Source organism: Mustela erminea, chromosome 14 (assembly GCF_009829155.1).
Source record: "Mustela erminea isolate mMusErm1 chromosome 14, mMusErm1.Pri, whole genome shotgun sequence".
NCBI classification, from domain to species: Eukaryota; Metazoa; Chordata; class Mammalia; order Carnivora; family Mustelidae; genus Mustela; species Mustela erminea.
This window is the reverse complement of record NC_045627.1, coordinates 91,331,328-91,357,854: the sequence shown is the minus strand read 5'-3', so window position 1 is coordinate 91,357,854 and position 26,527 is coordinate 91,331,328. Positions and strand designations below refer to the sequence as shown.

The 26,527-nt window shown below is 61.8% G+C and overlaps 1 protein-coding gene across 2 annotated transcripts in view; it reads right to left on the bottom strand.

Annotated features, from left to right (window-relative positions):
- Nucleotides 1–26,527, bottom strand: part of INPP5A (inositol polyphosphate-5-phosphatase A) — a 162,816-nt gene that overhangs the window by 33,929 nt on the left and 102,360 nt on the right. For both annotated transcript variants that reach the window (XM_032314073.1, XM_032314074.1), the window contains exons 6-9: nt 18,476–18,579; nt 12,561–12,613; nt 10,907–11,026; nt 565–649 (exon numbers count right to left, since the gene is read on the bottom strand). In XM_032314073.1, the coding sequence (XP_032169964.1) occupies nt 565–649; nt 10,907–11,026; nt 12,561–12,613; nt 18,476–18,579 (362 nt within the window). The remainder of the gene's footprint in view (nt 1–564; nt 650–10,906; nt 11,027–12,560; nt 12,614–18,475; nt 18,580–26,527) is intronic.

Sequence of the window (26,527 nt, the reverse complement as noted above, 5' to 3'; positions counted from 1 at the left end):
GCTGTGGTCCCTGCTGCACAGGCACACGGTGGACCCTCAGCCCCGAGCCAGAGCCCCAGGCCCCCTCCCCGGCTGCGGAGGTGATGCTCTGAGGTCCCACAGCTGGGACAGTGCAGGGCCAAGGCCGTCTGTCCACACCTGTTCCTAGTGGAAGGTCCTGCCGGGGGCCTGTGGGTGCATCCAGGAGACACAGGCCTCCACGCCCCAGGAACCGAGTGATGTCCACGAATCTTTTGGTGAAAGACTGGTTTCCCGCATTCTCAGCGAAGTGGAGGGAGCAGCCCCTCCAGCCACGTCTCCCCACCGGCCTGTCTGCTTTTCAACAGCGGACAACAGAACCATCCCAGCGGGATGTGACGGCACGCCGTTGGCAACCACCACCTGAGCACTGTGGAGGTCGGCGGGACTCTGTCCCTTTCTGGTTCCAGTAATGGCCCCTTTCAACTCTAAAACCTCCTTATGAGGAATATTTGCCTTAAATACCAGCAGTGAGAATGACAGAGCTGACCCTGCCTGTGAGGGCCCTGACCGTGGGCTCCCGGCGAGGCTGGGGCAGGTGCCTACCTCCACCACGGACTTGGAGTCCAGCCGGAAGTTGAAATCGCCAAACACGAAGTAGGACACTTTCTCGAACCGCTGGTCGATGATTCTGGGAGGAGAGAAGGAGACAACATGACCGTCACACCAGGCAATCAGCCTCTGCTGCCCCACGCCCCATGCACGCACCTTCCACGTGCTCGCGAGCAGCAGGGACCGCGACACACCCACCAGACGCACGCGGCTCTCTCCACACGGACACGCGCGAGCCACCTACGTGTCCTGCCCAGTGGGCCTGCGCAGCGTGGAGACCGCATCTGGTGGGAAGTGCAGCCTGTGCGCGGGAAGAATGATGGCCGGGCGCGGGGCTCTCGGGGGGAGCCGGCTGGGGACGCAGGGGCAGGTCTGCCGGCCGGGGCCTTGGCCTGGCATGTCCACGACCCCTCCCAGCAGGACGGACCCCCGTGTCGGCTCTGACGCGTTCAGGTATCGGCCCGTTTCCACATTTCCGAGGCACAAAAGCACGGTGAGGTGTGAGGTAAGGGAGGCGCGGGCTGCGTCGTTTTCAATCGACCGTGGTCCCTCCTACCCTTGCTCTGACACTCGCACACCCCAAGTGCGCTGGCCTCTGCGCCAGCCAGCGGCCTCCACCCAGTCACCTCTCCGCTCACGGCGAGGCGCGAAGACGGCCCCCTCCACCCGCCCCAGCGTTACCCAGCGCGATTAATGACCACCGTTCGCTTCTGGCGGCAAAGCCGAGCGCCGGTTACTTTCACGGGACGGCAGAACGCGAAACAGACGGCCGCGGAGCAGAGCACGTGCTCGGTGCAGGCGGACGGTCGGGGGGCACGGCTCTACTCTCGCACCTGCTGGGACAGAGCTGTGGGGCTGCAGGGGCACAGGGCGGAGGGCACATCCCCGGATAGACTAAAACCCAATGTCGTCAGCCAGCAAAGGCCAGGGGCAATGTCTTACCCAGATTTACTTGGAAACCTTCTCTGGTTACCAAGAAATCTGGTGCATTTCCAGTCCCTCAGGTAATGCCTCTCTGTGCCCGCGGGGCCTAGCATGATGCTTGGGCGCCCTGTTCCCTGCCCCGGCCCCCCGGATGCCGGCGCCGTGTCCCCTGCCTCGCCCCCATGGATGCGGGTGTGGTTTCCCCTGCCTCAACCCCTGGATGCCGGCACTGCTTACCACTGCTTTGGCCTCCTCAATTCATTAGCTTGAGAGACAGAAGGACGGACAGAGCACAGGAGTACATGATGCCCTGCCCAGCTCCGTGATGCTCTCCTGGGTCACAAGAAAGGTCTCCATAGGCCGTGACTGCTCGTACCTGGCTTTGAGCAGTGGGGGGCACGGGGGGCACGGGGGCACGGGGGGTCCTGGTGTCGGGAAGCTCACCAATGCCTCATGGCACTTGTCGACACTCTGCCCACCCGTCCCGTCCGGGGAACGAGCTGCACTTCCGCTCCCCCCACCCCTGCGCACGCCCCACACGAGGCCGCCTGCCTGCTCGGAACGTGGTGAATCTGCATTTTCTGTCCTGACTTGTTTCCACCCTGTTCTTCCGTTTCTCACTGCGTTCCTGATGAGCTCAGGAGCAGCCCTCGGAGCCGTTGAGAACCCACCCTCTGGGTCTGTGGCTGGCATCTGGGTTCGTGGGCCTCCCGCCGTGGCTGACCTCGGCCTCGCACGAGCGGGCCCCTGTCCGGGCATTGGGAAAGGCCGCGCAGCTCCGGGTGCGGACGGCTCCCCTCTTCCCACCTTCACGGCAGAGCCCCGCCAGCCTCCGGCCCGTCTGGCACCGCGGTGTGACGCTGGGCATCTCCACATACCGATTTTCCCGGCGGCCAGCTGAGCGCTGTGTGTTCCACGCTCCATCCTCTTCCCGGTCGGTTCACGGAGCACAAACCCCCACATCACTTGGCCTCTCGAGGCCCTGCACTGCTCCCCTGCAGACCGCCACCGACCCCGCAGGCTGGCTGGCGGCGTGACTTTCCACAGGGACGCCCGTCCTGAGGACGATTCCTTCAAGGACATCGCGGCTGTTTTCACATTGCCCTCCTACTTCCATCACTGTATCGTCTCGTTACAGTCCACAAACACCCTGCTTTTCTTTTTAATTGGAAACACTTTCCGCTCCTACATGCATTTGAAAAGGAAAGATCACTGGTGAGTGCAAACAGCAGGTTCCTTCACTTGTTTTAAACTCTGCTGCCGAGGAAACACTGTTCAGAAACATAGGGGCATCTGGGGGGCTCAGTGGGTTAAGCCTCTGCCTTCGGCTCAGGTCATGATCTCAGGGTCCTGGGATCGAGCCCCGCATCGGGCTCTCTGCTCAGCAGGGAGCCTGCTTCCCCCTCTCCCGCTCCCCCTGCTTGTGTTCCCTCTCTCACTGTGTCTCTGTCAAATAAATAAATAAAATCTTAAAAAAAAAAAAAAAAGAAAGAAAAAAATACACGTGTCGGGGTGCTGGTGGGGCGCCTGCTGCTCCAGCCCAGGGTCTGCCCCTCCCCCAGTCCCGCGTGGACCCCCTCCCCCACCCTGAAGGGACGGAAGCTGCTTCTGCCATTAAACAGCTTCAGAAAAAAAAACTCTTCAGAGAACAAGTATAGGGCACCTGGAAAGGTCTCCGACGTCCCATCAGGACACTTGAGCACGGCCTCCCGGTCCCCGGCCTCACGGACACAGGGTGCAGGTCGGGTGCACAGATGCCCCAGCAGCCTGGGAGGCGGCCTCAGCCCTGAGAACTCGGGCCCTGCACACGGTCCCGGTGCTGCCACGAGCAGGCCCTCCGGGGCCGGGTCACAGGGACAGAATACAACCGTTGGGCTTTAATCACATGATTTTAAGAACCCAAACCAGCATCATTCACAGCTTTTCATGGGGACGGATTTCTGTCTTCTGAGGTCACACTTGTTGCCCCCCCAGGGCACCTGTCCCCAGGGACTCCCAGAGGCGGCACAGGGTCGCCTCGGCAAACAGCTGCTCCCGCCGATCCGGCCTGCCTTGCCCCGTCTCAGGACCCCGCTGCTCCCACCACGCCGCTCCCCTCCCCCGCAGCCCACACCCGGCCGGGCTTCCTGACCTGGCCAGGGTGGCTCCTTGAGCATCATTCCACCAAGGTCTGGACACACAAAGGCCAGGTGGGTGCCATCCGGGCCGAGGGTTCTCTGAGGTCGGGACTGCTGTGCTGGGGACGGTTTCCTAATGCTCATCCGCTGCCGACCCCCGGCACCGGCCGGTCGCTGGGAGCAGGCGAGGACGGGTGAGTAGAACGTCAGCACGGCTCCTGGACCCCCGGGGGCCGCGCCCCAGCCTCCCCACCAGCGTCCACGGCCTCGTGTCTCACAGACGCATTTCTCTTTCCTTTTTTTGATTTTTATTTTTTTGAGAAAAACGAAACCAAAGCACATTCCGGCTGGCTCCTGCTCCCTCTGCGTGTCGGAGAATCTACGTTTCTGATGATCCCTCAGCTTCTGTCCACCAAGAAGCACTGAGCGGCGGCGCTCCTGGGGGCGGCTCACGGGTCAGACTCCTGACCCCGCTCTCTGCACACGTGCTCCTCCTGGGACGGGGACCACGGAGCTCAAGACTAGGTGTGACCGCAGACACATGACGCGGGTGTGCTGCGTATGTGGTGTACGTGCACGTCCTGCGTGTGTAACTGTTGCACACGTGTGGGCGTGTGTACACACATCACGTGTGTGCAGAGTCTGTTTCTTACCAAGGATTCTTCCTCTGTCCCCACGGCTCTCAGAGATGAATCAGAGCGGGAAAGAGAGTGAACACGGGCCCGTCAAATCCCGTGTGCTGAGCCCACACCGTCTCGTAAAACCTCCGCCTTAAGAAATGCCATCTGTCCCGTGTGATTTGTGGGACGTCCCCATCAAGCCCTGGGCGGGAACAAGGCAAGCACCTCGTATTTTCTGAGATCAAGGGACATTCAGAAGGTGTGTGAAGCCACTGGAGTCACTGGGCTGCTCTGAGTCTCCGGGACACGTGGAGGCCGTGGTGGGAGCGCCAACTGTCCACAGACAGAGGGACAACAGGAACCACAGAGGTCAGGTCCAAGCCTGGGGTTCCAGCGAGCGGGAGACAGCACCAGTGAGAGGGTGTTCCCGGGACTGCAGAGAGCCTGGGCTCCTGCATGCACTGGCCATGGGCCGCCCATGTCCCCACAGGTCCCGGCCTGACGGGTCAGAGAGCAGCAGCAGGACGCCGGCAGTGGCGCTGTGGGAATAGACCACGGAAGCAAACAACTATTGGCTCATCGGACGGTATCAGGCTGAACAGACTCCACAAAGCTCCAGGGCGTCTAGCAAGAGAAACGCTCGCTGCCGCAGGTTCTCCTGGACCGCGGGCCCTTCCTGCCCGCACGGTGCTCAGGATGCCCACGGCGGCGTCTGCCCTGCCCCCGAGGGAGCCACGTCGTCTACAGGGAATCGGTCAGCAGGGCCGGATTCTTGTAACACTATCATTAAAAATCTAAGTTTTATCCCATTTCCATGCCCTGCTCCTCTTGATGTAATGGCCTGTGTTCATTAATAACAAGCGCCGTCCGCAGCGCTGGCGAGACGGAGGCTGTCAGGGCCGAGGCAATCGCCTGAGTGCCGGGCCCGCGGCCCTCACGGCACTCACGGCTAATTTCAGTATAGAGCCATTTGGACCAAGAGAAAAAAGTTGTTTTAAAATTAATTACCTTGTCAGACGCTATTATGATTAAAAAGTAGAACCACATCAATATCCTGTGCCTAATTCAAAAAGAGAATTACAAGAAAAGCCATAAAAATCCATTTTTTAGGCCTTGAAAACAGAGTCTCGTTCTGTTTTGACAGGTGATTTCATCATGGGACAAGGCCCGCTGACATGCCTCGTGTGTCGAGGACGAGGTGTTCCCTGGGCCGAGTTGGACACTCCGGCGTTCCCGGCTGGTGGCCTTGGCCTTGGTTGCCGCAGCACGGACAGCACCAGGAGCACACAGGCTGCCTGTTGCCCCCGAGAACCTGGTGTGGCTCGGAAAGCCAGAGGGGCACGGGCGGGACAGTCACGGGCGCGGCAGCGGCCAGCACCAGGGAGCCAGGGGAGGACTGTCCATGTACGACGCGTCTGAGGCGGGGACAGGGAAAGGGATCTCAGAAAGCATGAAGGGAGCATCTGTTCACAGGGCCCGGGTCAGCGTCGGGCAGGCAGACACCTGACTGTCCCTCTGGTGTCAGGCGACGTCCCCACCGGCCGCCTGAGGGGCCTGAGTGACGGCCCGCAGACCGGCCGGCTGTGAGCGCTCAGTGCACAACACACTCCCCAGGGCCAGGTGTCTCGCGGGCCTAGTGACAGAAGGTGTGACTCCTGAGGCGCCGGAGGTGGGGAGCGGTGCAGCTCGGCAGTGGGGCGCGGTCGCAGGCCTGGCAGGCACCCTTGGGCGGTGGGACGTGTGTGCTGGGACCTTGACGCGTCCCTCGCTTGAGGGCACCTTGCTGTTGGTGCTGGGGGCGGGGGGCGCACAAACCGTGGGCCACAGGCATGGGGTCAGCTGGAGGGGCCACAGCACAACCCGGCAGCACCGGGCCGGGCAGAGCTCTCGTGGCTGCGGCAGGAGTCTCCAAGTGCACCGTTTGCCCGACCCCTGCCGCAGACCTCTGCCGCGTTTCCAACACCTGCGTCTCGTCTTCACAGCGGGAGTCCGTGAGGCCCTGCTGAGCCCCGCGGGTGTCCCTGTCCCCTGTCCTCAGGTCAAGGCCCCCACCCCCGTGTGGCTGGCCACGGCCCCGACGCACCCCGGGAGTGATGCAGGTGAGAAGGGTCCGGAGGTGGGGCGTGCCTAGGAGCAGAGCCTCCGCGCTCTCGGCCGGTGCGACACGGCGGCCAGGCTGTGGCTCCTCAGCAGGACCCGGAGAGCTGGTGTGTTCTTGCGCTGTGAGGAGCGAGCGCGTGTCGTCTGAGCCACGGGTTGCGGCACTGCAGCATGAGGACACAAGACGACTTGAGCCACTGGGGCAGTCCCTGCCCAGGCCTCAGGGTCCTTGTCGTGCGCTGCCACGGGGCTGCTCACGCCGGCATTTCCCAGTGACCGAGGCCCTGCTGCTGCCACCCACTGTCCTCCAGCAGAAGCATGCGGGGGCAGGCCCAGGATGGCAGCTCCCGGGAGCCCCAGGCAGTGGGCTCCCGGCTCCAGGCCCGGCCGCAGCCTGCAAACAGCAGGAGGAGAGGGAACACGTGTTTTCGGCACTGACAGCCGCTCTCCGACGGCTCCACGAGCTGCGCGGTCACAGCAGCTCCTCGAGTGTCAGGCAGAAGACACAAGAGTCAGTGTCCTGGAAAGCCGAGGGCACCTTTAAAACCTCCACTGCCAGCGAGCCCAGGAAACATGTGGGACACACGCCACCCACAGTCCCTGGACCAGCGTGAGCACGGACGCTGGCCAGGCCGAGGACGCGGGCAGGCCGCCCGTCCAGAGTACAGAGGGGCCAGACCACAGCTCGCCACGGCGTCCCGTCAGCAAAACAAAACAGCCAGACGCCAACAAAGCAGCGGTCAGTGGTCAAGACGCGGTGGGACGGGCCAGACGCCGACGCCGCGGATAGAGGCGCTCAGCGGGACGCTCAGGAACACGCAGCGACGGGGCTTCCGCGACGCGCTTACACGAGTGACGGCGCGACCCTGCGGGCGTGAGCGCCACAGAGAGAGGTCCGGCCACGGAGACCACTCGGACGGGGGCGGCGGCAGACACAAGAGAGTTGGGAAAGGAGGGTGGGCTCGAGGACGCCGTTGTATGTCCTAACAGAAGGACACACAAGACCAGCATGGACACACGGCCATGACCAGCAGACCGCGGGGCACACAGTCTGGACGCTTGAACTTGTTTTCAGTGAAATAAAGTCTGTTTCACAGACACCGTCCGTCGTGAGACAGAGGAAGAATGAGCTCATGTTGTCGGGACGGCGACTGGACTTCACACGTCTTCACAGCCGCTCCCACTGGGTGTCGGGAACACGCTGGGGGCCCAGAGACCGCAGGCTGAGCGGGGCGAGGACACGGGCCTGTGTGGCCCCCGAGTCCACGCCACACAAGATGCACACGACAGGTGCCCTCGACCTCCGGGCTGGCGGATTCCCCAGAGGACATGTGCACGTCCGGCAGCCCACGGGCACTTGGGAGCAGGAGCTCTGCGGCTGGCCACGCGGAGGGAGTGTCCCGAATGACCCCAGTCTTCAGCGCTGGGCTCGCCTCTGCCTAGAGACGCAGCGGCTTTTCTTCTGCCCGCTGAACAGCCCGGCGATTCTGGGAACTGCCTGAAGAGAAACGTTTAGGTTGGAGGGTCTTTGAGCAGCTGACAGCTGACTGATGGCCGCCCAGGAGGCCACAAAGGGGAGCGGTGTGGCGGCCGCATCACATCGCCTCTCCCTGGGAAACTAATTGCTCCCAATTGTTCGGAGCAACATTATTTTTCTGGCAATCATTTCCTTTGAATGCCCAAAATGAGCATGAAACAGCTCTTTTGCCTGGACATAAAAGTTAAATGTCCCAATGTTGATCAAATTAACTTGAGCGCCAGGACAATGGACTGTGTTTCTGAGGAAATAATGGGGGACAACGGGGCGCTTCATGCCGAGATTTCACAGTTGTAACGTAGAATGTTTTGTTGGACTAAGCCAGGCCACGTTTCAAAGGGGGGCACAGAAGAGCCTGTCACTTGCGCAAAAAATCTCATTTCACAGCCAAAAGCTTGGGGAGCCGTCAGGAAGCTGTGGCGCTGGCGGCTTGGGAGGGACGGCGCTCCAAGCTCCCTGCCCCGTTTCAGCCACAGAACGCGCCCGGAGTGCTCAACCGTGCGCAGCCGTTGGCACCGGGGGCACGCGCTCCCGCAGGAGGACGGGTCCCCAGGTGCACCCAGGGCCCAGGCGGACGCTCTCCGTTAATCACGCATGAAAAGCAAACTATTCATGAACCGCACAAGAAACATTGAAATTATCTGTATAAATCCCAGACGGCCCGCGGCCTGTGCTTTCTTAGTGCTGACGTCGCAGCCAGGGGTCCCGTCCCGGTGAGCCCGGCCGGGGTCCGCGTCAGCACAGCGGTCACATCCTCCGCAAGGCGCCCTGTGGCACTCGCCGAGGGCACTGCCGGGGGCAAACGCTTCCCAGGAGTCTGCACGCTGCAGACAAACGCTTTGCCTCGTGGGTTTCCGTACACTTTGTTTTCGTTGCGGAACAATCTTGGATTTACAGAAAAGTTGTCCCCGTAGTGCTCGGTGCCTCCGGGCTTTCACCCAGGCCTCCGTCCGGCGGCGCGGGGGGACGGTATGCGGGGCCGCTGTGCCACTTCTGGCCGGGTCTGACGCCACGGGGAGACGCAGCCGGAACCAGGCAGGCCCCCCTCGCAGGAGCCTCCTTGCTGTCTCCCTGCGTCCCCCCAGAGCACGGCGGACAATGCTCCCTTAGGTTCCCAACGCCGTGAATGGGGCACTGTTGGTGGCAGCGTCCATTCAAAGGGCCAGCGTGGCATTGTCCTCCCGATCGGCGAAGCAGAATGCAGTCTGCTGGTGGCTGCCAAAAGGTTAGGCGCCCCGATGAAAGGACGGCCCGTCAGTCAGCGCCCGTACAGAGCTGCCCTTTGTGCGGGGCGGCCCGGCCCTGCTCCGTGGAGGTCCGGCTCTGCAGCAGGCTGAGCTCCGCACAGAAGCGATTCATGGGAACGCACAGTCGCAAAAAAGTGCCCCCAAACCCAATGGCTGCTTTCCTGGAGGCCGCGAGGAGCAGCAGTACAGGGTGACGACACGTTGTAGCGGCCGGCCCCACGGACAGCCTGGCTGTAGTCACCCAGACCAGGCCGTTCAGGGGTCCATCCTGACCCCCAGACTCTGCGGGAGGTGCCGGCGGGTGGGCGCACAGAGTCCAGCCGGCCGGAAGGCCCACACAGGGCTCCCACCCACCGGAGCAGCTCAGGCCGGGGAGATGGCCCACGGTTCTCCCGAGGTGTGCCCTCCCCTGAGGGTTGCTCCCTCGCACATCCCTGCCTTCCTGGCCCCTCCGGGAGATGGCTGGCCAGGGCCCACCCAGGTGTCCTGACCGGCCCAGGCAGTGCCGGTGTTCCCCTAGCACAGATGTGCGGCTGTGGAGCCCTGCATTTTGGGGGCCCTCCAGAGCGGGTGTGCGTGGGAACGGGACGGGGGACCTCCGCGCGGGCGGCCATGGGCTGGGACTCAGCTGCCCATGCCCAGGCTTCGGGCTGGCTCAGGCCACCAGGCCCCTGCAGTATCCGAGGCGTCCAAACCGCCTCTGAGCCTAGCTCAGCTGGGGCTTGGGGGGCCGACACAGAGCCTGCTCTGGGCTGACGGCCAAGGCCCTCCACACGGGAGCAGCAGCAGAAACAAACAGACCTGAGTCTCATATGCGGTTCCTCCGAGTGGACCTAGTAGGGGTGGCAGGAGCCAGGGTCCCCGGATGTGACCCGACAGCCACCGTCCCATACCCGAAGGCACGAGGCTGAGAGCCGCTCCCTGTCCAGAGCACGTCCAGGCTGAATCCCGCGAGCAGCCCTGGAGGGCCGTGCATGTGTGGGGTGGGCGGCCGGGGCCGGGGCGGTGCTGGGTGCAGGAGGGAGGGGTCAGCGGTCAGAGTCTAAGTTCTTGGCACACGTCCGCGGACGCCCAGCTCCGTGCCCTGGGATGGAGCAGAGGTGGGGTGGGGCAGGCCCCCAGGGAAATCTGAGGTTGCCTGAGCAGAAATGGGGACAGGTCTCCGAAGGCCCAGTGGGTCGCTGACATCCCCTGGGGCATGGAAGCCCGCAGGACTATGACCTGAGGGTTGACCTGAGGACTAGCCAGAACCAGACAGCCCCACGGACAGTCCCTCAGCAAGCCAAGAGGGATGCTGGCCCAGGACCAAACAACCCCCACTGTTGGTCGCAGAGCAAGGGGCTGTTTCTCTTCCCAGGTGCTCACCAGTCCTGACCGCCAGCACGGTCGCAACGAGACCACAGACACACAGCGCGGGCATGCGCAGGCCGCCGGCCACGTGCGGTCCAGCCCAGCGGGATCGCGAGGAGCGGACGGAACCAAGACAGGCCTGTAGGAGCCGGGGCAGGTGGGCTGCCAGGCCTCCAGGCCCACAAACCCGGGACCCCGAGCCCAGCGGCGCCATGGAAAGGCCCGCCTGCGGTCGGCAGAACATCAGCAGCGTCCCCGCGCCCTGGGCTAAAGCGTGGGTGCTCCAGTGGCCGTCTCTGCACGCTTGCCTCGCTCCCCGGGAGGCAGCCCCCGCCTTCGGGTCTGTCTGGCCGAGCCTGCACAAGCCTTGGGACTGGGGCTGGGATGTGGGGCAACATCCGAGGGTGGAGGCGGCGGGCGGGAGGGGCGGCGGGCACCTACCTGTCGAGCACGTAGCCCAGGGCCTTGTGCCGGATCCCCGAGTACACCGAGGGGCTCGTCTCCCAGGCGACCAGATTGGAAGCGTCATGAAAAAGATGGATGTTGACCAAGTCAAAGGCACTGCAGGGACAGAAGGACACATGGTGACAGACGGCTGGTGCCACAGGCCACGCGATGTGGCCCAGCTCCCCAGGGTGTCGTGGGGCCCGGGCCGGAGGGTCACAGCAGGCAGCACCCCCTGCGCCCAGCCCTGTCCTCCTCGGCCACTTCATGTCCCCCCCAGAGCACATCCCCTGCCTAGTCAGAGCAGGGCACACACGACCTCACAGTCTTTAAAGATATCGGGCCAACAGGGAAGGGGCTGTTTCAAGTGTCCCCCACCAGGCGGGAGCAGGAGGACGAGAGCAGGAGGGCAGAGGGAGGAGGAGGGGGAGGGGAGGAGAACGGGAACGGAAGGACGTGGGGGCGCGGAGGAGGGAAGGGCAGGAGGCAGCAGAGACGGGCCGAGACCCCAGGCAGGGCAGCGGGCCGCGCCGTGTGGGGCCGGTGCCTCGGGGAGCTGTAGGCCACTCCCCTGAGGCTGTGACCCCGGAGGAGGGGCACAACTCGGTTCCTTCTAGGTGAGAAGCCCCAGGCCCACAGCGGCAAGAAGGCCCCAGGGAGACCCCGCAGCAGGCGGTGCCCGCAGCGGGGAGTCCCCACGGCAGGGAGTCCCTGAGGCAGGGACACGCACAATGAGGCCAGATTCTGGCCATCAGCCCTCCCGCTGCACAGAGACCCCCGGGCATCACGGGAGACGTGGGGTCTCACAAGGAGGTCAGCGTGCCCACACGTACGCCGCGGTTGTCACCGTGCCCGGGCCGCAAGGCTGAGGACCCCATGAGATGTATGTGCCAAGCTCACAGCCATTTCCCGGGGCGGCGGGCGGCCGGGGGAGGCCAATCCTCGGTGTCCACACTGTGCCGCAGCGGCCAGTGGCGCATGAGTGAGGGCAAAGGGCACTTGCTGAACCGTCAGAGTCTGCAGCTCCTCGTCCCCCCTCCTTGCCCCCGGCCCCAGGGAGAGGTGCCCAAGGGCCCCAGGGAGGGCACTGTGCCAACCACAGGGGTGGCTGAGGGCCTGCCTGGGACGGGGCACCTGGCAGGCACTCAGTGCCCCCACCCGTCTGGACGTGCCCTCAGCTGACTGAAGTCCTCTGACAGCTGCTTATGGGACACACGCGGCTCTAGGACCTTAAGACCCATGGTCCCGGGGGCTCACATGAGGAGACCAGGTGTGGGGTTTCCGAAGCTTCTACTGGGGCAGCGGGCAAGCGGCGGCTGCAGACAGAGAGCAGCCCCGGGCAGGCCAGGCCCGAAGGTCGGCTTGGGGGGTCTGCCTGCCCTGTGCTCTGTGCCATGGCAGCTGACCGTGGCCTGTGGAGGGCTGCCTGGGGGGCACTTGGACACCGGTGCTCTGGGGCCTGTGTTGGGCCTGCACCGGGACCCCAGACTCGGGGACCAGGCAATGGCACCGTGTCACACCGAGTATCCGGAAACAAAGCGGGCGGGCAGCCTGTGACGGGACGTGCGGCCACACCACGGGTGCAGCACACAAAGCCGGGGAAGCATCCCGAAGTTTGTGAAGGAGGCAACAGTCCCCACGACAAACGTACCAGTCCGCGACACACCACCGCGTCCGAATGAAGCCTTTCCTCGACCACTTGCACTGAAAAACAAACAGGTGCACAATAAGCCGCCTGAAAGGGGACGGGGACGGACACAAGCCGGGGGGGCACCCAAGATGCTTCTCAGTCAGAAAAACCAACGTCCATCCGTCCACTGGAGGCTTCTGCTCAGCACCGGGGGCAGGCATCCGCACGAGGCTCGCCCAGTGCCTCATGCTCCGCGCCCGGGAAGGCAGGTTCGGAACCACCGGCCGGCGCGATCTTCCCGGCGAGGGTGGCCCGGCTGAGCAGAGGCCGGCCTACCCGTGCCCAGCGCCTGTGCCAATGTTGTCCTCGTCCGGCGTGGGTGACTGTCTCCTGCACCCTGCTCACGCTGGCAAGGAAGTGGGTGTCGCGCCGTGACCTGCTGCCCCACACGGGAGCCACGGCTAGCGGGGCCATGGAGCGCGGCACACGGTCGTGCTGTCTGGATTCGTCCCATTTCAACAGCCACGCCAGACGGGGCAGCTCACAGCCCCGGCCGTGAGAGTGGGGCTCCAGCTCCCACGCCCTGTGAGCCCCAGGAGGCACTGAGGACCCCCTGAACCCCCAGTTTGCCAACACTGTGGGAAGCTGGATGGAAATGTGCAGTCCCCCCGAGCCCCAGGGGCCTGTCCCTCCGCTGTGTGGGCAGGAGCAGCTGCGGGGGCGGAGGGGGAGGGGAGGGCAGGGGAGGACGGAAGGACGGCTGTGCCGACCTCAGGGGCCTGAGCTCACGGTCCCCCTGGTAACCGCGTGCACCCGCAGCAAAACGCTGGCGGAAAGCGCTCCCCGTGTGAGTCCAGAATCGGAGGCTCTAGACACCTCAGTGGCGATTCTTCACTGAATCGAGTAATTCAGCAGCTGAAACCCCTGCTTGAGCTCTCATTCCCCTCAGCCACTGTCCTGCTCCCTCCCTTGGGACCAGCATCACAAGGTGCACAGCCTGGTTCCTCTGGTGATGCCCTGCTTGGGGGGGGTGCTGTCTTCAAGGTCACCATGACCTCCAGGTGCAAATCCCGAAGCTCTGGAGTCTCCCACGGCCGAGCATCCACTGCACATCCCCTGGCCCCCACCAAGCTCGCCAGGCTGAGCCCAACAGCCCTTCCTGGCTCCGGCCCGGGCTCTGTCTCCTCTCTTGCACAATCACAGACGCTCTGCGGCACGCACGCTCTGTGAGGCTGCGGTCCTTGCCCTCCCGACGCACCCACAGGACCTGGTGTGGTTGTGGGTGTCAGAGGAGAGGACAGGGTGCCCCCCCACCACTTCCACAAGAGCAGCAGGGCTGTGGCCGGGACACGGGAGACCCCCACGCCCCAGCCTGGTGCCGAGCTCTGCCGCTGAGCCCCCAAGCGGGACCTGACCTGACCACCACGGGTCTTGCCCATTAAAACTGGAAGGCATTTGTGAGTTGGATGTAATGAACCAAAAATTAATGATTCTCAATGGTCAATTCTGAGTTAGCTAAGGTCTCCGTACGCACCCCACGTGTGCACCTTCAATAGACGCCACGTGTGTATCGTTTTTAGACATTTAAATTGTCCACAATAAGGGAACGTTGTTTAACATTATTAGGAAACACACATAAAACACAACGTGTGTTGTTTTTTCTAATATAATAAAGATTTGTAATAGCTGTTAAGTTCAGAATTCTAACTAAATTTAAGGTTTTGAATTACGTTGCAAATAAATCTCAAAAGAGTTTGACAGTAAAACATTAATACTCCCAAATACCCTAACTAAGAGTTTGTAGAAAATCCTTCACTTTGAGGTGAGTTCATCATGCGTGCGCTCGGGCTGCATTTCTGAGTGATTTCCCGGACGGAAACGTGGGGCTACTCCCCGGGCCTGCAAGGCGCTGACCTGTTGGTGCCTGGGCTCCGCGGTGGATCGCGTGTCCGTGGCGTCGCTGGGCTGCACCAGGAGCCCTGCCGGAAACCACCGTCCTCACCCCTGGTGCCCCCTCCCCCTCCCCCCCGGAGGGCCGCGGTGGTCGTGACAACGCCACAACAGTCACCGTGACGGTCACCGCTGACCGACGGAGCAGAGCCAGAGCTGGACATGGTCACCCGCACGCCGCCGCCGGTTCCTTGCCGGGAGAACCAGGACTGGGATCCCCACAGCCTCTGCTGGGACTTCCCTTCCCTACCGTGGCTGAGCCCCAAACCAGGGACGCTCGCCCGGGCCGCGCAGGGGCAGGGCAGGGCCGGAACGCACCCCGTCCTCAGGGGGCACACGTGCCTGCCTGGGGAGGCTTCCCTGCACAACATCCCACGGAAGTGCACACGCACACGGCTGTCCTGCGCCCGCAAGGACCTGCACCGGGGAAGCCGGTGCCTCCGTCACAGGCCGGGGCTCCCGCAAATGCAGAGGGATCGGTTCCATTCCATCCACGTGCAGGAACTTTCCGGTCACCAGGCACCTTCCGAAACTCCCGGCGGGCGACCACGCACGGGCAGCAGGGGCCGGGTGCCCACCCTGCTTGCTGAGAGGCTGTCGCCGCGGAATGAAAGCACGTCACGCCGGGCTGGGGGGCGGGCTGCGCCACATCACTCACCTTGCGGAATGAAGTCCCCGCTCAGACCCTGTTAATAGGATTCCTTTAGCCGGCAGACGGATGGAGAGTGCAGGACGGTTCATCCACTAAAGGACGGCATAAATCAGCGTGGAGAAAAGGGAGGCTGTGGGGAGGTTATCAGCACGCAGCCTTGCCGGTGAAAGCCCCGCTTTGGAGCATTAGTGAAATTAATCCATCTTTCATAAGAGCTCGGAGCAGTCCCTGTGATCTATGGTAACAACCAATTTCTCACTACGGGCGAGAGGGAAAAAACGCCTCGGCCCTGATCGACTACACAAATCTGCTTTTTAAAAATGGTCTCACATTATCTGGAGTGCAGCTCCCAGAGGCGGCATTTGAAATTCATGCCGAGCCAAACGCACCCATAAATCAGCACAGAAAGTTTTGTTAGTTTTGCGCGCAGCGGGCTGTGGTTGTTTGGGATTGCGCTTGCCTTCATCGTGGTAATTACACTTAGATCACCCTTACGCGAGGGTAATAGAAGAGAAATCAGGCTCAGACTAATTCTCTCCCCCAAAATGTGCTCCAGTAAAACTAAAGGATTGGCTCAGAGGCTGGAGAGCAGGGCCCCCGCCAGGCAGGCACACGCCCTCCAGCCCCGCCCACGTGGCACCCCCGTGGCACCCCCAGCCACGGCCCCAGGGAACACACGGACCGCTGCACACAGGAGAAGCGCGGCACCGACATGACGCGCGAAGCCTCAGTATTTTGTGAAAGAAGCTTCTCCTTCTGTGCACTGAGCCACGCTCGCTTCTGCTTCATCCGCGTGTCGGCGGACCGCACACACCAGACGCAACTTCTCGTGCGGCGATATCCCATCAAACCAAGGAAGGACGCTGACCCCAGGAGGCCAGGGCCACTGCTCTGGGGCTCGCCAGAGTCCCAGCAACACGCTGCTCTCCAGTAGAGAGACTGGGGTCTGCCCAGGAACACCCCACTTTTCCTTCCAGAAAATGTTCTCTTGCCTGTGCATGGGGCCATGGTCACCCGGGACCCCCCACTTCTCTCACGGGAGACAGGCGGCCACTGGCTGTCATCACCCCCACGGAGCCACGGGCACCTCACGGGCACAGATGCCCCTGGGGGCGTCCGCCCTCGGGAAGGTGTGCAGGACGTGGGACAGCGTACCTGAAGCCTGAGACTACATCTGACCCACACGCACGCCAGCCCCAAGCCTCCTCCCGCACAGGGCCTGGGCCAGCAGAGGGAAGAGTCGGGATCCGGGCCGGGCCACAGGGTCCCCCATGTGCACAGTCTAGGAAGCCGGTGTTTGCAGACGTCGGGCCCAGAAAACAGCCTGAGGGCCAGGGAGCAGGGAGCCCCTCAGGAGGAGGCCTGCAGTCCTGCAGGGACGGACAGAACTTCGGGAGCCGGGGGCTCCGCAGGCGTCCGACTTGCTGTGGGCCGTCCTGTGTGGGGGCACCGCCAGGCTCTCGCCTCCCTCTGGCGTCCAGAGGGACGTGGCACCGGCCATGCAGTCCTCTTCCCTGGTGGCATCACAGCTCACAGCTGACCTCGGGGGCCTCTAGGGACCCGGGCTCTGAGCACAAGGGGGCCCAGTGCCGGGAGGAAGAGGGACCTGGGAAGTGAGCCCGCGCACAAGGAGTCACGCAGGGAGTGATCGGCGCGTGTCTCGCCCTCAGGGAGTGAGTGTGAGCCTTGCGGCAGACGCCACGCCCCCCACTGCACGGAGCCCGGCCTGGAGAAGCCACTTCCGGGTGCCTGTGAGTCCCCTGTGCTCGCAGAGGCACTGCTCAGCTCTTCCGCGTAGCGGCTGGGAACCGAGGGCCGCTCACGCCCCAGCAAGCGCCGGTCCACAGCCTCCAGGCGGCAAGACGCCATCGACAGACGCCCGGGGGTCTGGGGGGGTGGCCTCAGACGCATCCCTACCTGTCCCCGGGTCATCACACCGGCACCCCCCACCCCGAGTCCTGCCTCTCCCAGGTGCACGGCCCCTTGTGTCTTACCCTTTGGGGGTACACCCCAGCCAGCCGCCAGGCACAAGTGAGTGCCGTCCTGGGCCAGTCGGGCTCTGGGCTGAGGATGGAGGAGCCAGGCGGCCCCGAGGATCAGAGCTGCCGGAGCAGAGAGGAGCCTGGGGGCTTCCCAGCCGCTGTGCGCCGGGCGGCACCCCGTGGCGAAGACGCAGGGGCGCCTGCTCCCAGGCCGCCCGAGCCCGTCAGAGCTGCTCCTCTCCCCTGCTGCGGAGGCCCCGGCTCTCTCCAGCCGCTGTCTCCACTAGGGCCCGTGGTCACTCTCAGTGGCCCCGCTCGGCTCTGATGCCGACTCGGTGACCCTCGGCGTCTGCAAGGGGACAGCAGCCCCGGAGAGATGGGCAAGGAAGACGGCCAGGATTCACTCCACGGCTTCGGAGCTTTCTAGCCGCATCGCAGTGTCAGGAGGAGAGGGCACTGTGGGGGCTGGGACAGCCGGGACAGAGAACAGCCCCCAACACTGCCTCCTTGGCTCAGGGACGCGTGACGAGGGATTGCGTCCATCCCTCACGGCAGCGGCCGCAATTCCTTCACCCCGGACCATAAGCACGTTAATACAGCCGTGGCCTTGCTGAAATCAGCTCCAAGTGTGGGTGGGCGTCTCCGCGGACGGCGGGCAGGCCTCGTGCGGACAGACCTGGCGGGGCGATCCTGCTTGCGCTGAGCCAACCTCCGCTGTGCCAGGGAGCCCACCGTCCCGATGCTTCAATCACAGACGCACGCGCCCCCGTGATTTCAGATGATGGAAGGACAGGGAGCAGCCCCGGGGCAGCGCGTGAATCACAAGGGCTTAGCGGACCCCAGACCGAGAACACCTGAGTCTGAGATGACCTGTGCCGTGTGATGACCGCATGCAAGTAACAACCCCCACAAAAACGCACTGAAACCCGATGGAAATAGATGAGCACAGCGGGTAATGGTGTCGAGGCCTCACCCAGCCTTCCCGGGGGGGACACCCTGCCCCCCAGCGGCCCGCCCACAGCAGCGTCCCTGGCCAGCCGCACCTGCCCCCTCTCCAGACCCCACAACCAGCGGATCGTGATTGTCCCACCTCACACGGGGAGGGTTCCTGTGCCTGGAAATGATGGTCACAGGACGTGGTGATGCGTGTAAACATGGTGGTTCGCCCCTCGGGAAGACCACCACATGGACCCGCGCGGGCCCGAGAAGCCCCGGGAAGACGGCCTGCGGGAGCACGTCGCCAGCCAAGAATGGGACCCTCCCCGGACCCACAAGGCCTTCGCGCCCACGCTTCCTCACTGAGGCGCGTGCTCTGAGGGCGAGCGGGCCGGGGGCCGGCGGCTGGGACGCACCTCGGGAAAGTAGTCCTGCGGGAACTTCTCTTTCTCCAGCATGGGCGTGCTCTCCAGCGTGTCCGAGTAGATCTCTTTGCCCGTGACCTTTTTATACTTCTTGGCTGGAAAAGAGCAGAGCGGTGACATGAATGACCTCATGGCCACATCCCACCCAGCCCGTGCAGCCCCACAGGGAGCGCAGGGGGCACCTGGGGAGGGGAGGGTCCGCTGCCCTGGGGACGCCGGTGGCTCGTAAATCCGCACTCCACGACCCGGAGCCCGACACGCCGCTTCATTACCCTCTCAGACCTTCGGCCGCAGATTTACAAGGGCTAATTGGCTTCCTCTGTTAAAACCGTGACTATGTTTAGGACAGCTGCAGAATAACCCTTCGCTCACACCGTCATACGAATTTACTTAGGGACATCGATTTCCTCCTCACATGCAGCCGACATCACTCCCGTCCGGGAGGAGTTTTTCTTGAGGCGGAGACGGAGGCAGGACAGCGTGGGGTGCTCCCTGGACTGCATGCCCGGGCCGACACCCCTGTGGACAGGGCGTGGTCTAGTCCTCTCATACCCAGGCCAGGCCCCTTCTTTCTGCCGACGGGTCACCCCACGCCCACAGTGGGGTCTCCCAAGGGGCCCCCACAGGACGCCATGCCGGGAGTGTGGCGGCAGCGGGCCCAGACGGCTGCCCCTGTGCCGGGGACCAGGTGACGCTCTCGGCCGTTAGGAGGCTGCTGGAGGACAAGGAAGAAGCGTGCTGTCCACTTCTGTGGGGTCGCGGTCCCTGTCCCCTGGCCCACACACCTGCAGCTCTCGGAGCACACAGGCCCCACAGACCCACTCGTGGGAGCGGACAGCAGGAATGACATCCATGTGCAGCATCTGGGGACAAAGCTCTGGCCACTGCGTGTTTGGGGGGAGAGTGAATCCCAGGTCCAAGCAGAACACTGGCAGGCAGGGGCTCCAACGGTCAGCCACACCGGCGCAGGACGCGGTGAGACAGATGTTTGGTGAAGGAGGGAACTCAGGACAGAGCAGGGACACGGAGCTGTCCCCAAACGCAGAGCTGCGCGCTCACTGGTCTTGTTCCCAAACACGGGACGGTCACCGAGGTGACTGCGGCCTGCGGTTCTGTCCCCTCACCAATCACCATGGCCTCCAGAGGCCCGTGGGGGGACACAGGACAAACCCCATTAGCCGGGGGCAGCTGGGCTTGTGTCAGTGAGAAAGTGACCACCACGTGGCCGTGCTCCCGTTCCCGACACCCACCGCCACCGGAAACGCCGCAAAAGCACGTCCAACGCGGGAGGCCCTTCCCGGAGCCGCCGACCCGTGTCCGTGCGTGGTGCGTGGACAGCAGTGACCGCCGTTGGCACCCCGGGAGCTGGCAGCGTAAGCGTCCACGTGAGGAGGCTGGGGCCACACGGCCCAGCACAGGGCAGCTCCGCGGGGCTGTGAACCACGCCCGGGGAGTGCGGGCCGTGTGCCCCGCCTGCGGTGGGATGGTCCTCCCGTGGCCTCGGCCTGCCGTGTGGGCTCCTGACCTGCCTCGCCCCCTCCTCCCTTCACACCCGGGACCTTCCCTCGCTCCCTCCTGGCACCGAGCCCCCAGCAAAGGCCCGGCTCAGCCCGGGCTCTCCTGGGCTCTTCCTCCGGCTCCCGCAGCCATGCCCGCCGTCATGACACAGGCTGCCAGCCGTGGGCGCCCCCGGGACTGACGCCCACGGTCCTCGGCGGGGCACGCAGTCCACAGGGCTCCGTGCCCACCGAGACGGGGAGAGGAGACGGTCGCGGGGAGGCATTTCTGCTTCGGACAAAACCCTCATCGCCTTAAAGAGGCCCGGCTTTGTGAACAAACAGACTGAACTTGCAGAGCAGTTTCGGCAGCACGAACCCCCAGCCCGGCTCGGCAGCGACGTCCGGCGGGAAGCACGCCGCCCCCCCAAGTCTGTCCCGCGGCGCGGCCGCTCGCTGCTGTCCACACGGGCGCTCGGTGTCGACGCCGCAACCTGCCGGAACTGGACGGCGACGGCAGCGTCTCAGTGGGCCCAGCAGGGAGAACCTCACGCCGACAAGGTTGTGCCCTCCTGCCCATGACGTGGGACAGCGCTCGGTTGACTCTGATCGTCTTTGATTTCGGCAGAGCTCCGCAGTTCTCCTCATATTAATCTTGTCCTTATTTTGCTAGGTTTATTTCTAAGTCTTTTATGCGTGTGCTATTGTGAATGGTTTTCTGTTTGTAAGTTCGAATTCCATGTCTTTGTTGCTGGTATAGAAAAGCCACTGGCTCTTGTACGTTAACCCTGTATCGCGCAACCGCGCTTGTCTGTCCGGTTTTCGTCGTGATGAGTCTTTCAAACGTCCGACATAACCGTGTCACTGCGGACTAAGCGTTTTCTTCCTCGCCCCCCATCAGTACACCCTCTACTTCCTCCTCTTGTCTTCATGCACAGCCAAGACCTCTGCTGCAATACCGAAGGGAAACGGGCAGAGTGCACGCCGTACCGCAGACCGAAGCGCCCAGGCTCTCACCGTGACGTGGGATGTGAGACGTGGGTCTCCCCAGCTGCTCCTTACCGAGGTCTCCCCCCGGCTCGCAGGGACCCGCTGTGGACAGGCGGCAGACTCACACAGCCAAGCGCTGTTCTGCGTCTGCTGACGTGGCCGCGCGGCTTCCTTCCTCGGCTGGTTGACGAGATGTGTCACGTTAACTGACTTTGAGACGCGGAGCCGGACTCGCAGACCTGCGTGACCTCGGTTGTGGCGGTACACGACTCTCCCGACAGGCCGCTGGACTCAAGCCGCTGACCCTACGTGGAGGGTTTCTACACTTCATGTTCAGGAGAGATACTGGCCTATGGTCCTGTTCTTCTGGACTCTCTGGTTTCGGTATCAGGGAATTTTGGCTCTCAGAGTGAGTCGGAATGTTCTCTCTGCTTCTGTTTTCTGGACGACGTTACCGAGAACGGGCATAATTTCTCCCTTTAGTGTTTGGTAGAATTCACAGTGAACCCATCAGACCTCGTGCTTCCTTTTTTAGGAGTTTATTAATTATTGATTCAATTTCCTTAACAGATAAAGGCCTATTCAGATCACCGAGTCCTCCAGGTGTGACTCTGGCCGCCTGCGCCTTCCAAGGAACTGCGTCACTCCACATCATCGAGCTACGGGCACGGACCTGTTCCCCACAGACCTTCATCGCCCTTCGACGTCACAGCCGGTAGTGACGGCCCCTCCCTCATCTCTGCCGCCAGCGATTTGTGTTTTCTTTCTTTTCTTGGTTAGCCTGACTACAGGAATATCAATTTTATTGATCTTTTCAAAGAATCAGCTTTGGGTTTTGCTAATTTTCTCTAGTGAGTTCCTGTTTTCAATTTCATTGATTTATGCTCTAATTTTTATTATTTCTTTTCTTATGATTTGGATTTATTTTGCTCTTCTTCTGGCTTCCTAAGGCAGACACTTCGATTAGCGATTTTAAATCTTACCTCTTTTCTTTTTTTTTTTTTTTTTAAAGATTTTATTTATTTATTTGACAGAGAGAGATCACAAGTAGACAGAGAGGCAGGCAGAGAGGGAGAGAGGGAAGCAGGCTTCCTGCTGAGCAGAGAGCCCGATGCGGGACTCGATCCCAGGACCCTGAGATCATGACCTGAGCCGAAGGCAGCGGCTTAACCACTGAGCCACCCAGGCGCCCATAAATCTTACCTCTTTTCTAACACACACATTTGATGCCACGAACATACTTTCACCACATTGCACAAATGCGGATAAGCTCTATTTCATTTTCATTTAGTTCAAAATATTTTCAAAATTTCTTGAGACGTATTCTGACTCATGTGCTATTCTGGAAGTGTGTTGTTTCACATCCAAGTGTTAAAATAAGAAACAAAGAGAGACCAGGCTTTAAAGTTCCCTGAACAAAGCCAGTTTGGTCATAGAAACAAAGCGGAAATTAGCTTATTTTGCAAGACTAATTTAAAGTGGGTCATTCCTTTAGATTTATCTAAAAATCATGATGAACGCTTACACTGTTTCCCAGTGTTGACACGAGGTAACTGCGAACCTATTCCCATCATTTAAGAGAGTCCTAATACCATAACCAATCGCTGCTATGAATAAAGCCACTGCCTCCACGCGGCACGGGCTGTCTTACACCAAAATACACCCCAGAGCCCCACTCCGTGTTTTGGTTTGAATGCTTGAGTGTGCAAACTGTCTTGTTGATGTGTGCACAACAGACTTTTACTCATTATTACTTCAATGATTCACTGGTTTTACTTCTGTTACTTCTGAACGTCGGACACAAGTATTTTGGGGTTTTCTCGCCGTCTCTCTGTTGCCGATTTCGTGTGAAAGTCCGAGGGGTCCGGAGTGTCCTTTGCATGACGTCGGTTCTTCTAAACTTGCTGAGTAGTATTTAGTGGCCCAGAATGTGGTCTACCGTGGTAGCCACTCTGGGGAACGTGAGGAGAATGTGTGCGCCGCTCTCGCTGGGAGAATATTTCACGAACCCCGGCCGGACCCTGCGACCGGTGGTGCTGTCGGGTTGCACTACGTGCTCGGCCATCCCGCCTGCTGGATCTGCCCGTCTTTGGCAGAGGAGCCCTGAGGTCTCCACCTGCAACACTGGATTCATCCGTCTCTCCCGGAAGCTGTCAGTCTTCCCCCGTGGGTTGGGATGCTCTGCGGTCCGGCGCGTACACGGTAAGGCCTGTTGTCTTCAGAGATCCGACCCCTTTATGGTTGTGTAACACACAGCCTTCTCGGTCCCCGGGCACTCCGGCGCTGGGGTCTGCTGTGTCCGGAAGGGCCGCCGCTCCTCTGGCGTTCTGACTCGTGTCCGTGCGGTCCCGCGGCCTCCATCCCGACCTTTCGTCTTCGGGTCTGCGGATCCTACGCGGGCTGCCGGCAGACGACGCGTGGCGGGGTCTTACCGTTGGAACCGCTCGGACCGTTTCTGTCTCGTAGCCGGTGGACTTGCTGCGCTGGCGCCTGCGGGGAGCCCCGCGGGGGCTACACTGAGAAGCTCCTCGTGGGCACCGTCTCCACCGCTGCCGTTGTCACCCCCTTTCTCCGTAGACCGCCGGGTCTCATGGAGCATCTCGTGGGACCCCACCGGCTCTGCTCTGTTGTTAACAGGCCGGCTGTGCTCCGTGTGAACAATTCTCAGTGGTTGCCGGCGTCTGCGATATACGCTTACCGCCCGTCCCGGTCCCCGCTCACGCCGCGCCGCACCCCTGCACGGAGTGCGGGTCCCGGAGCCTCCCTCCCGCCTGCCCCACACCACGCTTACTCGTCTCACTGACCCACAAGCTACGGTCACCCCGCGGCGTTGCTAGGGACGCTCCGAACAGAAGGTACATCAGATGAAGGACAAGAAACAAAATGCTCTACCTTCACTCATTCCTTCCTTTACACTTTCTCTTTCCTTCTTTCTTTCTTTTTAAGATTTTATTTATTTATTTGACAGACAGAGATCACAGGTAGGCAGAGAGGTAGGCAGAGAGAGGAGGAAGCAGGCTCCCCGCTGAGCAGAGAGCCTGATGCGGGGCTCGATCCCAGGACCCTGAGATCACGACCTGAGCCGACGGCAGAGGCTTAACCCACTGAGCCCCCCACCCCCCGGCACCCCCACTCTTTCTTTCTTAACATAGATGTACGCATCTGACCGGATCATTTTCCTTTTGTCAAATAACTTTCAACCTTTTCTGCATGACGGGTCTGCCGGAAACAAGTTCCTGCAGCTTTTGTTTGAGGAAATGTTCTTTTCTCGCTCACTTCTGAAGGGGAACTTTGCTGCGTACAGAATTCTAAGTATCTTCTTCTACCAACGGAAATACTTCACACCCCTACTTTACCTCCACGGTTTCTGAAGAAAAGTTCAATGTTTTCTCACCCTTGTTGGTTTCTAGGTCACCTCCCCACTCCCAGCCCTGTTCTCTCGAGGTCTCTCTCCGTCTTGGACTTTGCGCGGCTCGTGTAGACACGCTTAGGTGCAGGGTGTGGCATCTGTCTGCTCAGGCACCGGTGAGCTTTCTGGACCTATGACTCGGGGTCCGTGATGAATTCTGCAAAATTCCGGGCCATGACTGCAAACATGTCTTGTTCCTCTCTCTCTCGGTTGCCCAGCTGCCGTCCCCTCGTGCACACCCCTCGCCTTCTGTGTGTGTCCCGTGGGGCTGGGAAACTTGTTCTGCTTTTGTGTCTTGTTTTTTTCTCTTTACTTTTCAGTTTGGAAAGTTTCAAAGACGCCCTTTTGGCCCCATGGCTCTGTCTTCAGCCGCGTGCAGGCTGGTGAGCCCATCGGAGGTCAGGTGCATTTCTGTCCACGTTCTGTATTTTGAGCTTTCCCTTTTGATTCACAAGCTTCTGTTCTGACTCTGGTTACGCATCTGGTCTCGCGAGCTTCTGCTTCCCCTCACACCCTCGTCACAGTCGCCGCGGTTCGGAAGACGCCCGGGCGGGCGGCTGCACATCGCAGCCACATCCCACTCGGGCTCCAACACGCACCTGCTCCCTGCACACGGTATCTTCTCCTTCTCAACTTGGCTTATAACCTCTGGTTAAAAGCAAAACACGAGGAATTGGAAAAAAGAATGGAGGTCGACGGGACTTTCCTTCGAGGCTCTGGTGAGGAGCTGGGCTGTGTTCCGGGAGGGACTCCGGGGCCGACGTCTCTGCCCATGTTCTGTTCTGGTCTCCCCTGCTGACTCTGCGCGCCTGTGAGACTCCTTCGGAAGCAGACGGTGGGCTTGGCAGGCTCTGCCGTGACGTCTGCTGTGGGGATAGGCGCTGTGGCTGGGGCAGGACGCTGCCCTATCGTCCCGTGACCCTGCTGTGGTCCTTCCGCCAGCATGAGCCCAGCCTGCAGCCTTCTGGCGCGCTCGCAGCCCTACAGCCCCTCGAGTAGCACAGAAGGCCGGGGAGGCTGAAGTCACCCCCTGCCTCCCCCAGGCCTGCTGGGCAGCTCTGGTGACCCGGCTGTCCTCAAGGGCAGGCCTTTCGGGAAGAACGAGCCCTGGCACCCTTCCGAATGGCTCCTTCCCTCTTCCCCACCAGAAGCACGAGGGGGTTTCTCGGACCTTCCCCAGGACGACATGGTGTGGCTCCTGCAGCCGGTGCTCACCGAAGTAGGGGGTGGCCTGGCGGGGAGTGTCTCTCTCAGCCTCCGGCCCTCCGCGCCGCCTCCCCCCAGCAGCTCCCACCAGCGCCAGCTTCTGGGGGCTCTCGGGGTCCGCCCACCTGTCCCTCCCGTGTGGGGACGCATGAGCCCTGGGGCCTCGCTTCTCTAAGGGATCGGAGAGACTCGGCCCCTCCATTCCCTCAGCACCGTCCGCGCTGTCCAGGCGTCAGACCAGAAATGCACGTCCCTTTCATCCACACCTCGGGGGAGTCCTCAACTTCTAACTAAGTACTGAATTCAAGCTATGTCTTCTTAAAAAGTTCATTCAAGCTTCTCACAGATGTACGACCATTTCTGCTGTAACTTAAGTCAAAGCACGAGAGTGAGCCTTGGCGAACCAGGGCCACGACGCAAGTGGCGGGCGTTTCCACTCCCCGAGACCTGGTGCCGCTGGGTCCCGCACCTGTGCTGTGGACGGCGACGCCACGTCCGGCATCGGAGCACCACCGAAGCAACACATACGCCGGCCACCGACGTGCTCGGGGGCACAGTCACCACCACCGTGTCTGCCCTCATCACCGACATCAGCGACATCGCCCTCGTCATCGTGGGGGCCGTGCAGGAGGCTTGGAGAGTCAAATGTACATCTCCTCAGTTTCCGAGAAACCCCGGGCCGGCCGGGTGTGTCACGACTGATCTGATCTAGTGGCACAATGTGCAGGGGACTGGTGACTCTCAGGAAGGGAGAAGTTCAGGGGCCCGGCTACGTGCCAGAGCTCGGAGGAGCGGAACCCCGTTCTGCTTCCAGCTCCGCCTGGGGCACGCGGGGCCTGGAGACCTCCCCTCTGCCCACTCTCGCCCACAGTCCCGCTGCTGGAGAACACAGCCCGGGCACCCAGTGTCTAGTAACATCGCGGGGACCATGGCCTCTGGCCC